The sequence below is a fragment of the Sinohyriopsis cumingii genome, chromosome 13 (genome assembly GCF_028554795.1).
Source record: "Sinohyriopsis cumingii isolate HCF-2022 chromosome 13, ASM2855479v2, whole genome shotgun sequence".
NCBI lineage: Eukaryota > Metazoa > Mollusca > Bivalvia > Unionida > Unionidae > Sinohyriopsis > Sinohyriopsis cumingii.
In genome coordinates, this window is record NC_142973.1 from 58,877,518 (window position 1) to 58,893,260 (window position 15,743).

The 15,743-nt window shown below is 35.0% G+C and overlaps 2 protein-coding genes across 2 annotated transcripts in view; one reads left to right on the forward strand and one right to left on the reverse strand.

The window, feature by feature from the left end:
- The window catches only part of LOC149785657 (dynein axonemal assembly factor 3-like), a 32,473-nt gene extending 30,570 nt beyond the window's left edge, over positions 1–1,903 (forward strand). The window contains exon 16 of the mRNA XM_089931228.1: positions 1,386–1,903. Within this exon, the coding sequence (XP_089787354.1) occupies positions 1,386–1,454 (69 nt within the window). The 3' untranslated portion in view covers positions 1,455–1,903. The remainder of the gene's footprint in view (positions 1–1,385) is intronic.
- Positions 1,904–14,083: 12,180 nt separating this feature from the next.
- Positions 14,084–15,743, reverse strand: part of LOC149785658 (differentially expressed in FDCP 8 homolog) — a 45,996-nt gene continuing 44,336 nt past the window's right edge. The window contains exon 12 of the mRNA XM_089979484.1: positions 14,084–14,374. Within this exon, the coding sequence (XP_089835610.1) occupies positions 14,305–14,374 (70 nt within the window). The 3' untranslated portion in view covers positions 14,084–14,304. The remainder of the gene's footprint in view (positions 14,375–15,743) is intronic.

Consider the following 15,743-nt stretch of genomic DNA (forward strand, 5'->3'; position numbering starts at 1 on the left):
GTGTATGGGTAGGCGGTCCTATTTGTGGCACAAATATCATTCCCCCTTTTCATGTTCGATATTCTTCTCTAAACACATAGGGAATATTCTGTGTAGTACTTTGGCATATTTAAAAATTATGGTACTTCTGGTTTTTTTAAATAAAAAATCAAAATAAAAAACATAAGTTAAACTGTAACTGTGATTCTGAGTGATCATTAATAAATCATTTCTAGTTCTAAACTTACAAGTGGCCAAACAGTCTTTAAGAAATCCAAACTGGTTGAATCAGTATGTATTTTTATGCAAGGATTCCTGTGGAACATAGTGTCTCACCTATTTTCCAAAGTTATTGACTTGCACAAAAACTTAATATTGACTTGCACAAAAACATTCAACACATAATGATTAATCAAGTTCCCATGCCTATAGATAACATCACGATTGCTATATCTTGCATTTTTCTTCAAAACATATGAAATGACAAAGCAACAAAAAAAGAAGGAAATTAAGTTCTTGCAATCCTGCAATTTGATGTATCTGCAGACATTAAGGCCTAATACATGGTCATGATGTAAACTTCTCAACATCTTACTCAGCGTCTTTATTTTGCTCGACAAAAGCAACATTACTGATTGTAGATTATTTCATGACTTTGCTGTTGGAAAGTGTCATACAGAAAAAGTTAATGTTCAAAAAATAAAATTTTCAAGCTTACATAAGTTTCGATCACATAGACTTTCTCAGATGTAGCTGGAAGTTGCATGACCTGATATGAGCCTGTCATGTGACACAAGTCACCTACAGATTGTGGGTAATTCAAGCCACAGTGTGAATTCAAGGATGGATCAGATATGGTCATTTGACTGACCCATTTCTCAGCTCTAAGTAATCATGTCTGACTTAAGGATTTTGAGCTATAGCTCGAGTTTTGCACATAAAAATTTTCAAGAGTCCATGTCTAGAAATCATAAAACTTCTGAGTTTGAACTGGATATTTTGTTTAGCCAATCACAAATGATGTTGCTTATGAAAGCTTGCTAATGATTGGTTAATAATGGAAACTGAATTTCAGTCTAAGGTTCTGGGCTTTATGATATCCAGGTCTTAGGAAGGTAAAGAGTCACAACAGCTGATCCTGAAATGATATCTTTTTCAGTATAGAAATGTCACTGTAAGTAATAGTAAAAGGTCCTACCTTAATGTACGGTCTGGTGGTCATAATATTGTAGTAGAGGCTAAACTTCTTATTTAAGTCAGGTATTTGTCTGTTTTAGTTAGATAATTAATATTTTCCTATTAGGGTCCCTAGTCTGAATAAATACATATCGGACCTAGCTTGTGTGGAAGATATCAATGACAAAATTCAACATCATGTTGCAAAATTTCTTAATAATCTCTTTCAGGAAGAAGATGAATTCAACAAAGAAAAGGAGAATTTCTTTAGATTTTCATTTGAAAGGAAATCTAGCTGATGCATATGAAAAGTTTGTGTTTGAACATAGTTAAACCAGGCCAGCCAATAGGTCCTTTTGCATCCAATAATATGAGTCTTCACTACAGAATGAAAGAGGCGTTAAAGAGGACCCTGTGGATCTGTTCCATGTTGGTGCATTTTTATTGATGATTTAGTTCATTAACAGTGAACCAAAAACATTAACAAGAGAAACAAGGCAGGACTAGGTTAAATCAGTTGCAAAGAGTTGTGGTAAAAAAACGAGTTTATAAAGTTTTAGTTACTTTTGACCATCCAGTACTATAATGTCATTAAAATCTAAGAAAGAAATATATCCTAGCAACAGAAATAAAAGCATGGAATACAATTTAAGTCCTTTAATACGAGCAAGATGATTTGTAAGGATTCAGGAGTACATTTTTCATTAATTTACTGTTTACATGTTTCTGAGATAAATTTGTATGTTATTGTGGTGTATTTGCTTGTCTGTAACAGGCCCCATTTCACTAAATATCTCCAAAATTCTTCCTCAGACTGATTTTTGAATAAATTTCTTATCACTTGGTTGGTAACAATGGCTTTTTGTTTACAGAACATTCAGCAGGTGTAAGAAAATCAAATGCAATCAGAACATCTTTAAGTTTCCTCAAAGGAGTTTTGACTTGTTTGTGAGGAAAGTTTGAGGATATCCTTAAACTTGAGGAATTCCTACATTTTATTTCAAGAATTAAAAAAAAAAGGTTCCTTTGAGTAAAGTTTGAAACTAAAAGGTTATATTGTATCCTTTCTACTATCTCTGCCTCCAACAAATATATTAATAATCTAAAATCTAATATAAAAGTTGTTGTTGTTGTTGTGATTTGGATTTTTAACGTAGCTTTAACAATTTTTCAGTCATATCACTACGATGTCTGCAGTGTGTAAGTTTATAGTGATGTCTAGCACTGGGGCATCATGCCACAGACATGTAGCATGATGTCCCACCAAGTCACATTCTCCTGACACCAGGCCAACCAGTCCTAACACTAACCTCTGAATGCTGAGTGCCAAGCAAGGAAGCTGTTGGTACCATTTTTGTAAGTCTTTGGTATGACTCAGCCGGGGATCGAACCCACGACCTCCCACATCCGAGGAGATGCTCTAACCACTTGGCCACTGGAGTGGTCTCTATAAAAGTATCACAAGCAAGAGTGTGTACAAGAAAATTTTAATGAGCGTGCCCAGGTATCCAAATGTGAACAGTGCAGATCGTGATTTACCAGTCAATAAAAATGTGCCATCAGATCTCATTTTACGTTGTTCCCTTGAAATTACCAATCACAATAATATAGCATTGACCCTGATCTTCCAGTAAATAATGTGCCATCAGCTCTCTCTCACCTTACACTTTTCACTTAAAATCACCACAGAATTTCTTTTGAACAGTGTGGAGGCTGTTTTATTATTTCTCAAAATTATTCACTTAGATCGAGATTTTACTTTATCTCATTTATGGTACATTTAACAATATTTTTTTCATTTAGAGGTAAATGCAGATGAAAAATTACATTTTTATATTAAATTTGTACATTTTTGTACTCATTTTATCCTTGAAAAGATCTGGATAATTTTTTTAAAATTGGGAAGACCTTAAGTTTCCACAGAGATAAAATAACCCTATTCACACGAATGTAAGATACCATATAATACTCATTTATATGTGCAATCTGCACCCATCCTGATCTGCCATAGCATAATGTGCCAGCAGATCTGGATCTATGCAGTTTGTTACGAGTGATTAGTATAACAAACTTCATGTACCTGATCTTCCAACACATTACGTGATGGCAGATCAGGGTCTATGTTGTTTGCAGTTAAACATGATTTGTAAGCATGTAAAGATGTTAGTATTTAAATTTTAGTCATTGATACTCACAAAATGTTTAGTAAAAACTTCATCAATGCTTTCCAAGTAATGAAAAAGATCTTGAAAAATCTAAAGTTGAGGAGGATAATTTGCAGTGCTTAGTGAAACTGAAGCCAAATCTGTTGGTCATTATATCATATAGCAAATCTGAATACACATTTCACAATTGGGTGTGCATAATTCATGTCTAAATACAGTGATGATCATTAGATATTTTCAGTGCAAATGAGCCATATGTAAGTCATGCCCAAGTACAGTAATGATCATTAGATATTTTCAGTGCAAATGAGCCATTTGTAAGTCATGCCCAAGTACAGTGATGATCATTAGATATTTTCAGTGCAAATGAGCCATTTGTAAGTCATGCCCAAGTACAGTGATGATCATTAGATATTTTCAGTGCAAATGAGCCATATGTAAGTCATGCCCAAGTACAGTGATGATCATTAGATATTTTCAGTGCAAATGAGCCATATGTAAGTCATGCCCAAGTACAGTGATGATCATTAGATATTTTCAGTGCAAATGAGCCATTTGTAAGTCATGCCCAAATACAGTGATGATCATTAGATATTTTCAGTGCAAATGAGCCATATGTAAGTCATGCCCAAGTACAGTGATGATCATTAGATATTTTCAGTGCAAATGAGCCATTTGTAAGTCATGCCCAAGTACAGTGATGATCATTAGATATTTTCAGTGCAAATGAGCCATTTGTAAGTCATGCCCAAGTACAGTGATGATCATTAGATATTTTCAGTGCAAATGAGCCATTTGTAAGTCATGCCCAAGTACAGTGATGATCATTAGATATTTTCAGTGCAAATGAGCCATTTGTAAGTCATGCCCAAGTACAGTGACGATCATTTAGATATTTTCAGTGCAAATGAGCCATTTGTAAGTCATGCCCAAGTACAGTGATGATCATTAGATATTTTCAGTGCAAATGAGCCATCTGTAAGTCATGCCCAAGTACAGTGATGATCATTAGATATTTTCAGTGCAAATGAGCCATTTGTAAGTCATGCCCAAGTACAGTGATGATCATTAGATATTTTCAGTGCAAATGAGCCATCTGTAAGTCATGCCCAAGTACAGTGATGATCATTAGATATTTTCAGTGCAAATGAGCCATTTGTAAGTCATGCCCAAGTACAGTGATGATCATTATATATTTTCAGTGCAAATGAGCCATTTGTAAGTCATGCCCAAGTACAGTGATGATCATTTAGATATTTTCAGTGCAAATGAGCCATTTGTATGTCATGCCCAAGTACAGTGATGATCATTTAGATATTTTCAGTGCAGATGAGCCATTTGTAAGTCATGCCCAAGTACAGTGATAATCATTTAGATATTTTCAGTGCAAATGAGCCATTTGTAAGTCATGCCCAAGTACAGTGATGATCATTAGATCTTTTCAGTGCAAATGAGCCATTTGTAAGTCATGCCCAAGAACAGTGATGATCATTATATATTTTCAGTGCAAATGAGCCATTTGTAAGTCATGCCCAAGTACAGTGATGATCATTAGATATTTTCAGTGCAAATGAGCCATTATTTCAGATGCAGCAGACACTTGCAAAAACAAAGAATCTGGAGACCATATAGTTCATTTGCTGCATGAAATATTGCATGGTATTTCATTGGTAATAATATTTATATTGAGGCCCACTGATGACATGTATAACTGTACTTTAAATCAACTAATACTTATTTTGCATTACCGTAAATATTCAACATTCTCTCATACTGAGTACTGACTGGGCTCTATTGCAGCCAAACTGTGGCATGAACAATTGCCAACATGTGACAAAGGATTACATATAGTTTTCTGAAAAATTGGTGTCAGAGACAGATTACTTCAAAATGATCAGCATATTATATTCCTTTTAAGTTCATATATCTGAATGGCTAAGTAAGCTTAAGTATTATAAAAAGGCACAGAAAACATGGATAAAGCCCAAAAAGGTAAAATCCTTAAAATACAAGACCAATTTTTTATTTATTTATATAAACCACACTCTGTTAAAAGATCCAAGACTTTCTCAGCTGGAACACCACCTTGAGACACATCACAGAGAAAAAAAAGGTTTCCTCCTTAAGTCACATCTTATGCAGGAGTCTGCATGAGGTCTGTTCTATGTTCCCAAGCCTGCAGGGACTTCTATATAAACCTGCAGGGGACTTTTATTTAAGCCAGCAGGGTTTCTCTTTAAGCCTGCTGTGGTTTTGAAGCCTTCCCCATTACACATATCTAGATATACAAAGAAATATATTATCCCTGCTGCAACAAGATACATGTACTGATGTTTTACCGTGACCTATGACCTTTTTGACCCACTTACCAACAAAGTTTCCCTTCAACCAAATTTTCCATTTGCCATTTTCCAAGGTTTAAAATTGATATGACTGTCTATTAACATGCTACATACAAACTGGTGACAGCTGTATCTCATTTGTTTTTAACAATTAAGGTCAATTATGCATATAATGTTAGTGATTTAAAAATTTGTTTCTTGTTTCATTTTATTACAATTTTGATGTTCCTCTTTTCAGTGTTCCCTCCATGGTATATCATACAAGGGAATTTCATCACTCACACACACACACACTCACACATACACTGATTGAAAACTTTCAAGCTGTAATTCATCTTTTTTGTTCCTTAATTGTCTTTAACAAGTTTGTTTCATTTAGCCCATGACCTCAAAAGTTTTTCACATGTTATATGCATACTATCCTACCCAGAATCACAAAACTTGGTGAATGGATGCATCTTGGTAAATTCAGTGACTTTGTTGAAATTTTTAATAAAAGTTCATTTATTAGGTGCCGTTGTTGCAGTGTGGCAGTTTATAGTAATGTCTATTACTGGGGCATCATGCCACAGACATTAGCATCATATCCCACCAAGTCACATTATCCTGACACCAGGCTGACCAGTTCTAACACTAATGCTGCTAGTACCATCTTTTTTGTCTTTGGTATGACTTGCCTGGGGTTTGAGCCAGGGACCTCCAGCATCCAAGGCAGACGCTCTAACCACTTATGCGACCTGAGTGGTCTCAGAAGGTGTTTTGTGACCAAAGCATTTGTTAGTAGGAATGCTTATTCAGGAGTAAACTTTTTGCATTAATTACTGTACATTGTATGCTGTGATATGAAACTTCAACAGATTAAATAAATATTGTAAATATGAATGAATATAGGAATTAGATGAGTGGACTGAAAGCTGCATGCTTCTCATGCGAGGCCTCACTTGTGGTGTATAGATTTCATGAACCATAATTTTGATAAATTAGAAACCAACATTAACAACTAGTTTTATCATATAATTATAGTATGTCTACTTTGATATTATAAAACGATAATTTTGTAATAGTCGCTTTTGTCTTCCATGACTTGACACTGTAGGTAGATGGGTGAGTGGATACATAGGTAGTGGCACAGGGTCAGCACATTACTGGCTATATAGTGTCAATTAAAAGTTAAAGTTTTAAAATTGACAATGGCTAAAGTTCAGATGTCAAGATAAAAGATTGAGGCCAAGATCACTTTAAACTGAAGTTATTTTCTGCATTATGTTGACAATGGTTAACCGAGTGGTTTAAAGTGCTCACCTTTACAGATCACTGACATCTTGCTTCCGCCCACGTGGGTTTGAGTCTCGGGTTCAGCCTACACGGGCATGTGAAAAAAGCTTGTCAGTTTTTATTTGGATGAGTTATTCTGAGATGCACCCATATGACACTTTTTAACATGAAGGTGCAGTAGGATACACGCTATTAAGGGTGTAACAAACAGCTGAAAATATAACAACCCTCAACTTTGAAAAATAGGTCACAATGATCTACCTTTGGTATGGTTCAGCTACTCACCTGAGATACATCCAATTTTCAATATTTGTGTATAGGTGTAGGTGTAATAGGGTCAAAACCCTTAAAGGTAACAAACAGCTGAAATTACAAGCTACACGAGTGAAAATTAGGTCACTTCTAACTGGTTTTGGTATGGCCCAATTACTCTCCTCTGAGATGCATTCATATACCACTTTTCATGGCTAGATGAAATAAGGTTCAAGATATCGAGTGCATAACAACTGAATGACATATATACCAACAATTGGGCAAAATGCTATATGTTATTCCAAATTGGTTGTAGAGTGAATAAAAAAAATCTGTAAAATCTGTTATAAAAAACCAAAGACAATCCATCTGCTTAATGAACATTTATTTTAAAAAATAAACTGCAGGTTGTTCTGTACAAGTATACATGCATATAACACAAATATGCATATATTCTGAAAGACCTATTTTAGAATATCACTTCAAACGTACATAAACAGACATGTAAAAAAAATAATGGAATAACATATCTCTTGGAATTATTATATGGAATCAATTTGCATAGTTCTTTTTTTATACATGGCAATATACCAACATACAATTTGTCATATTCATAATAATTGTTATACATGATATGTTGCACATTTTATAGAAGGACACTGAAGTTGGATAACATACTGGCTATTTCCGTGTTACAATGTACATGACCAAGTGCAAAAAAGTGTATATAGTAATGACTGTGCTCAAGATTAAAAACAGTAATTTAATAAAGTACATTTTGACTAGATTAAATCTTCTAAATGAACATTTACATATCTTTCAAATCTTAACACACATGTACTGTGTATTTACAATGAATAAAAATCAGCATTCATTTGTGAATTTATGAATAAACTCTCAAAAGAACAATCTTGAAGTACCATATTTCCTGTCATTTAAGTTGAGTCCAACTGCCAACAATACAGACCCTTATCTGCAGTGGCATAATGCGCTGGCAGATCATGATTCATGGTGTTTCCTTTATTGATTACTACAAAAAAACTGCATGTAACCAGATCTGCTGTTGTATTCTGCAATTTCAGATTGGGTTTGATGCAGTTTGCAGTCGGACTCAATTTACAAGCATCTTTCTAATGTGTTGCCCATGCACCTAACACTGTTTCCAAAAGACTGCTCAGTCTTAAACATCAACAGATGTCATACATTTATGATATCTCAGTATTTAAATTACAAACAAGTGCTGATGGAACAACAAATTGTTTCATACATGGTACTAAAGCCAAATGCAACACAATTTCTAAAAATTTCTATTGAAATAATAACCTGTCAGTTGTATGGTCCTTTTGGGGGTGGGGGTAGCATAATTTCGGTATATCTTGTACTTTTGACTCCTGATGAAACAATGTGTAGTCTGGTGAGCACCTGAAGGGAATTTCATCACATACTGCAGGGACAGTACTTGGAGTGAATTTCATGACACAGTGTATGGACAGGTCATGCAGTGTTTGGAGTGTTGTTGTTGTTGGGTTTAACACCATGATGGGCTATACATGGCGGCCAGTATTAATGGTAGAGGAAGACCCTGGAAAGAACCACAGACCCACGAGAAGCTACTGGCAAGCTTTCTCACATACCCAGATTGGCTGAATTCGAGACTCGAACCGGCGCAGACAGAGGTGAGATGGCAGTGATCCGTAATGGAGAGCGCTTTAGACCACTTGGCCACTTGGGGCCCCAATGTTTGCAGTGAATTTCACAACATACTGCATGGACAGCAATTGGAGTGAATTCTTGACATGATACATGCCAGCACTTTCAGAAAATTTCATGACATACTGCATGGACAAAACTCTGAGTGAATTTCATGACATAATACATGGACAGCCCTTTTAGCGAATTTCATGACATACTGCATGGACACAGAATACTTATGATTTTTGTTTTTATTTGATTAAGCACCACTTTAAAACATTCTTGGCTATATAATGCCAAGGAAATGAGAACTAAGTAAATTTCCAAAGAACTCAATGAAGCAGCCAACCTGCACTAGCCTGGGTGGGTGTCAAACCTGTGACCATTGGATAATGTAACTGATGTTCTCCCAACTGAGATACTGCAGTTCCCTCTGTTGGAATAACAAGGGTGTTGCAGTACATACAATGAAACATGAATCTAATTGAAAGAACTTCATGTGAGCATTTTAAATATTTCATTACTTGTGATGTGGGTTGAAAATCTGAGTTGTCTTTCCCTGACTGATTGCTGTATTTGCTGCTGTATACAAAACAAACCCTGGACAAAAAGCACAGACCCAGCCTTTATGTCACTTACTTTCTGGCAGACAAAAAGCATAGACCCAGCCTTTATGTCACTTAATGCCCTGGCAGAAAAAAAGCATCCAGCCAGACCTGATGTCACTTATGCCCTGGCAGGCAAAGAGCATAGACCCAGACCTTAGGTAATGCATTGCCCTGGCAGATCAGGATATACTGTTCATTCTATTTATGACATGACTACTGGCTTATTTAGGTTAATACACTTCTTATATTTTTTATATATGCAAAACATGATAATACCTCATGATGTCACACAAAGCAAAATTATAGTGACTGAGGATTCCAAATGTGTATTTCAACGTTATTTCACAACACTATTTTTCTAATTCTGTCAAACAGAATCAGTTTATTTCATGATGTGATTGAAATGAGAACAATGAAATGTATGATACCGGCTGAATAATTTCAATCTTTTGTTCACCACGGCTTCCAAATGGTAGAGATTTTTCTTCTTGCTCCATAGATATAATTTAAAATGAGCAATAAAGATCCTCTATATAGATCAAACAGTACAAACCCTGATCTAATGGTGCATTATACAACTAAATATCTAGTGTGCTGTGTGCACTTCCTGTATATCTACTTTGTTTGAAGCAAGATAATTTGGTTTTGGTCTTGTGGGCTCCATGCCATTTTTCCGCACATGATAAGCTATACATGTCAGCCAGTATATCTGGTGGAAGAATTTTTCCCAGGAAAAACCACCAACCTGTGGGAAGCTACTGGCAAGCTTTGCACATACACATGTTGGTCAACTCGAGACTCAAATCGACAAAGTAGTTTGAGTAGTTTGTAAAGGCAAGTGCCATGGACCATTCAGCCACCCAGGGCCCCCACAACACTAGAGAAACGTCAAAGTTTTAAAGAATCAATCTTGAAACTGGGTTTAGGTTAATAAGTGCAATATGATAAAACAAGTTTCTCTCTGATACTTGACATCAGATTGGGAGATCCCCATTCTCGTGCTCAGTGTGCAGCCATATCTTTTTATTAGTCCGTAAGATTTTCTTTTTACTTTCAATTTTGTTTTACAACAATCAAATAATAAAGTAGTATGTGGTCTGATTTTGTTACCATTTATGTTCCCTTATAAGTTGAGTAAATCTACAAATAACAAAGATCCTGATCTGCCTTAGCATAATACAACCTACAGATCAGGGTCTATGTTGTTTGTTCTACTGATTGCTCCTAACAAAATGCACAAACCCAGATCTTCAAGCAAATTAAGCTGATCACCAGAAGGGTTGATAAATTTACTACAGTGTAATATTTTTATAAAGCCCATTGAAAGATCACAACATTTCATCCTGTATGGACCGGTGACCTTCATATATTGAGATGAAATATACTGGTCAAATATACTCATGTACAAGTCCAACTCAAAACAGCACAGACACTGATCTGCAGTTGCATAATGTTCACAGATCATGATTCATGTTGTTTGTTCTACTGATTACTCCTAACAAACTGCAGTGAGCAATTTGCAGATGGACTGGACATGTATATGTCAAAAAAAGGACTCAAAATTTATCCTCCTTTACATGTGTCTTCTCTATTGAGATATCACTTAAGGCAAGATATTTTGTAAATTGTTTGTTATATTTCTTACAACAACCAATCAATCAAATTATAAATATCATTAAAAAAATGTACAGACTTCTCTATCGAGGGCTGTTCCATTTAAATGTGTGGTACCCAGGAAAGCACTTTTGACAAAATCCAGGGTACTCTGATTACTCAAAGAATTCATATGATACAGAATTCTAAACTTCATCAAGAGTAGCTACCCCAAACTGAACGTTCCTTCCCTGGGTCCCACAAGTATGTATTGCTGGAACAATTCTTTGAACAAGTTAAAATTTATATAAATATTTTTAGCTATAACTATTTGTGCATTCCCCTGAAAAACAAATAAATAAACATATAAAGAAAATCGACTAGACTGACCTGAAATTAACAGTTTCCATTCATGGCATTTTGTGTTGTTAAGAGTCTTTCCATCACAATATCAACAACTTCATATTCTGCAAGTTAGATGATCTTATGTATACAAGGGATTGATCCATGTAATTAATATTTCAATGACCACAGGCAATTACATGTACATGCAATCGTTTTATCACTAATTTTTAACTAATAATACCCATTCTTCTAAATACATATATTTAAAAAAACAATAAATATGTTAATGCTACACAAATGCCCTCTTACACTTGTTTAAAAGCAAAACTCTACATGCTCCCTCCACATTCATGGTGAGGCATAATAGCATTGGTAAATATTAAGAAAGTAAGGAGTATGTTGTTGTTGTAGGGTTTAATGCCATTTTCTAGCACATGATAGGCTATACATGGCGGCCAGTGTTAATGGTGGAGGAAGAACCTGGGAAAACCCCCGGAAAGAACCACCAACCCACGAGAAGCTACTGGCAAGCTTTCTCACATACCCACATTGGCTGAATCTGAGACTCAATCCCATGCAGACAGAGGTGAGATTGCAGTGATCCGTAACAGAGAGCGCTTTAGACCACTTGGCCACTTGGGGCCCCTGGGGTATATATGAAACCTGATTCTATTATATTGCTTTGAATGTAAAGCATACAGTATACAGATAAACTCCACTACAGCATGATACATTATAGCATGAATTTGGATATGAAATAGAAAAATAAAATATTTTTTCAAAGTATCTGAAACAATGTATAAAAGGTTCGTTATCATTCAGGGGAAGAGATCATGAATGAATCTGAATATAGCACTATCATGGCATGGCTCCCAAAATTCTACAATAATTTCACCAATATCTTGAAGTTTTGTGCCAAAATAAAGAAAGATTTGATTTAATATTTTACAAGATGCATTGTATTCTTGAAGAAAAATTTGTCTTATGTCTGCATCATTCTATATATGAAAAAAGTTTTTAATATTTCAGTTTGTGAATGTTCATTTCAAATGTGTCAGTAATCAATCACTACATTCTGATCTTAGTTTAGTTTTGAAAGACTTTTGCTCATAATTTTTAATCATACTTTTATTGATCCATGAAAAATAAAGCCATTAAGCTTTTAATCTGTTTGTCTTCTATGCATTCTGTGTACAACTGTTGTCAGTATATGTTTGTCTTCCATGCATTCTGTGTACAACTGTTGTCAATGTATGTTTGTCTTCAATGCATTCTGTGTACAACTGTTGTCAATATATGTTTGTCTTCAATGCATTCTGTGTACAACTGTTGTCAATATATATTTACTCACTGAACTGCAGACAAAACTAAGCACCAAACATTGTAGTGGTAGATAAAAGATTCTCACCTGAATTTTTAAATCATTTAATACAAGTAATTGCTAATAATCAATGCCCACCTCACAGCTAAACGCTGTTCAAATTATGGAGCAATGATTTATAAAACATAAAACACCCAACTAAACAAAAAACAATGAAAGCCACCTGGATGTACACATGGCTTGGATGTGTTGTTAAACAATTACCATGCAATCAGTTGACCAGTGAATGATATCATATATTACCCATAAAAATGATCCCATTGTTAATTAACAATTAGTCTTGCTGCAGGCATTCACACAAATAGATGTCAAAGTGTTAATTAGTGGGTATTTCCAATGGATAATGGTATATGGAAATGTAAAGGTTTCCAGTCAAAGAGAAGCTTGAAGCCCTGAACAAGATTAAGTCCAATAAATACAATTAGCTTGTGATTTATGCCTTCATGTATCAACGACCTGAGGGTGGAAGTTCAGTTGAAAATTAATTAAAGTATTCTGATTCACCACAGAGAAATTCAAGTAGTATGAAATTTATATAAACAATATTTATTGACCTTGGGAGGTACATGTGCAAACCTACTGAACTGTATATGTGTTTCATCATTTTGCTACTATTTATTTCTGTTGAATTCAGATACCGAATGATCTGTGACAAAATTACAAAATATTATACTTTTGTGTGCATACTGCATACTGTCAATATATTATACTTCTGTGTGCATACTTTCAATGGAATTATTATGAATTCACTCTCATGCATGCCATGAGATGGACTGGTGAGTACACATATTTGATATTCATATATATATATATATATATATATATATATATATATATATATATATATATATATATATATATTAGATATACCAATGTGTGGTTTGGTGAATAAAGTAAAATAGTATATACACAATCTTTATGTTTTCACCACATGTTGTTTCTCATTTAATATGCAATTATTTATGATGGTAATTCTGTAAAATAAAGCACTTAATTTACAACCAAATTACCCCATCCCACCTGCCATTTTTTTTCTGGGTACATGCATCTTTTTCTGAAGCTAACTGACATGGCTGGTTATAGCATGATTGTGTACATAGCATGGTGACAGTCTGTGGACCTCAACCATTGTGTTATAGCATGGTTACACTGAATTACTTTGAATGTAAAGCCTAAAGAAGCAATAAGATAAAGTTTAAAGCAAATCAGTGTGTTGTGGAACATCCCTACATCATGGGTAAGAAAATAGTAGAGGGTCTGATTAAAAAGACAAGAAAATTTATGCTTGTAAATTGTTTTGGTCATACATATAATAAGCAACAAAACATGCATATAAATGGCATAAAAGTATGGTGATAACTGCAGAGCTCATAGCCTATGATATCACAAATTCTGTTCTTTCTTCGTGTTCTATATATTTTTCCCTGAACTTAAAAGACATTCACAAATCAAAGATCATTGTCTAAAGAGAATGTGGTGGGTTGATGTGTTGATGTTTAGTTGACTTTTCTCTTGTTTCTCCTCTCACATCGTAAACATGTACTCCCTCGCTTGGCATAACAGTGCCTGCAAAATAAAAATCTAACTGGTATCTTTTTTCATGTCTGCAAAATTGTAATACCTTTCACAAACAAACAGGACTTTTAGTCATCAATTTTACTGCTATTTTATAAAGACCTACAGCAGTTGAAACTGTTTAATACCATATACCTTAAATGATATCAACAGAATGGTACAAAAAAGACAATGATCAGAACTCTTTTATTTATATACTACAATATAAGCATAGAAAGGAATATTTTAGTAATGTTTCTCCAAGAAATACTTGCCTGACAAAACTAGCATCACTAAAATTGGGAAATAAACTGTGCAGCCTCCTGAATAAAACCCTCCTGAAAAAAAGAAAATGTCTATAGATCTTTCATGCTGTAGATAGACAGAGGGAAGTAACTCTTACAAATTACCTCTCTTTGCCTTCCTAGTCGTACACCCATATAATGGATGTTTATCAGCAAACCCGACAAGGAGTATGCTCGCATTTGCAAGGGTAGGTGGGTGGGCTTAGAAGCATTGTGATCATTCAAGTATTCTTGGAGAAATATAATTTACTCACAACTTTCTTTGATGCAGTTTGCAGTTGGACTCAAAACCATGCATGAGTAGGTTGTACTGTCATGAATGAGGCCCTGTTAATTGTCTGGGCAGGCACCAGCAACCCACCAAGGTTCAACTTTAGTCTTTGTGACACCAATACACAAAATAGCAACTGGAGAAAACTGATTCAGCATGACAGCCACGACGTCTCAAAAAGAACTGTTGCATTGGAAAGTGAGGCTCTTCCAAACTGCATGAATTTCATCAGCTGAGATCTTAGTGTAATGTACCTGATCCAGAGATAGTTCAGAATACATCAATTAAATGACGCACTTGAACCACAAGGCCTGTGCTTGAGAGGTTATGTAAGATTCCTTGCCAGGCACTGCATATTCTTTCTGTGTGTCTCGGATAGCACCCAAGTGCATAACTTGGATCATGCGGCTTTGCATCTCGACAGACTGATAAAGGAGAAAGGGGAAATTATTATTTCAAGATTGCCAATAGACAACATGTTCTTGGAGACAAAGTCAGGATGCATTATCAGGACAGCCAAACCAACCAAATGGAATTAGAGGAACTTAAGATCGACGAACTGGATATGCAGAAGTTTGGGGTATCTGTAAACATGCCTTGAAAGATAATAACTTCAGTAAAGTAAAATATAGGCACTGAACATGAAGTGAACTGAGCCTTGTCAAGACTCATGAAAGGATCCACACTGAAAACAAGGTGAATGAGTGTCGTCTGGACACTGGAATTATACAATATGTCTGACATCCTTTTTGTTACCAATATCTTCTATCCCATGATGTCTTTGAAACTAATGGACTAATTTCTC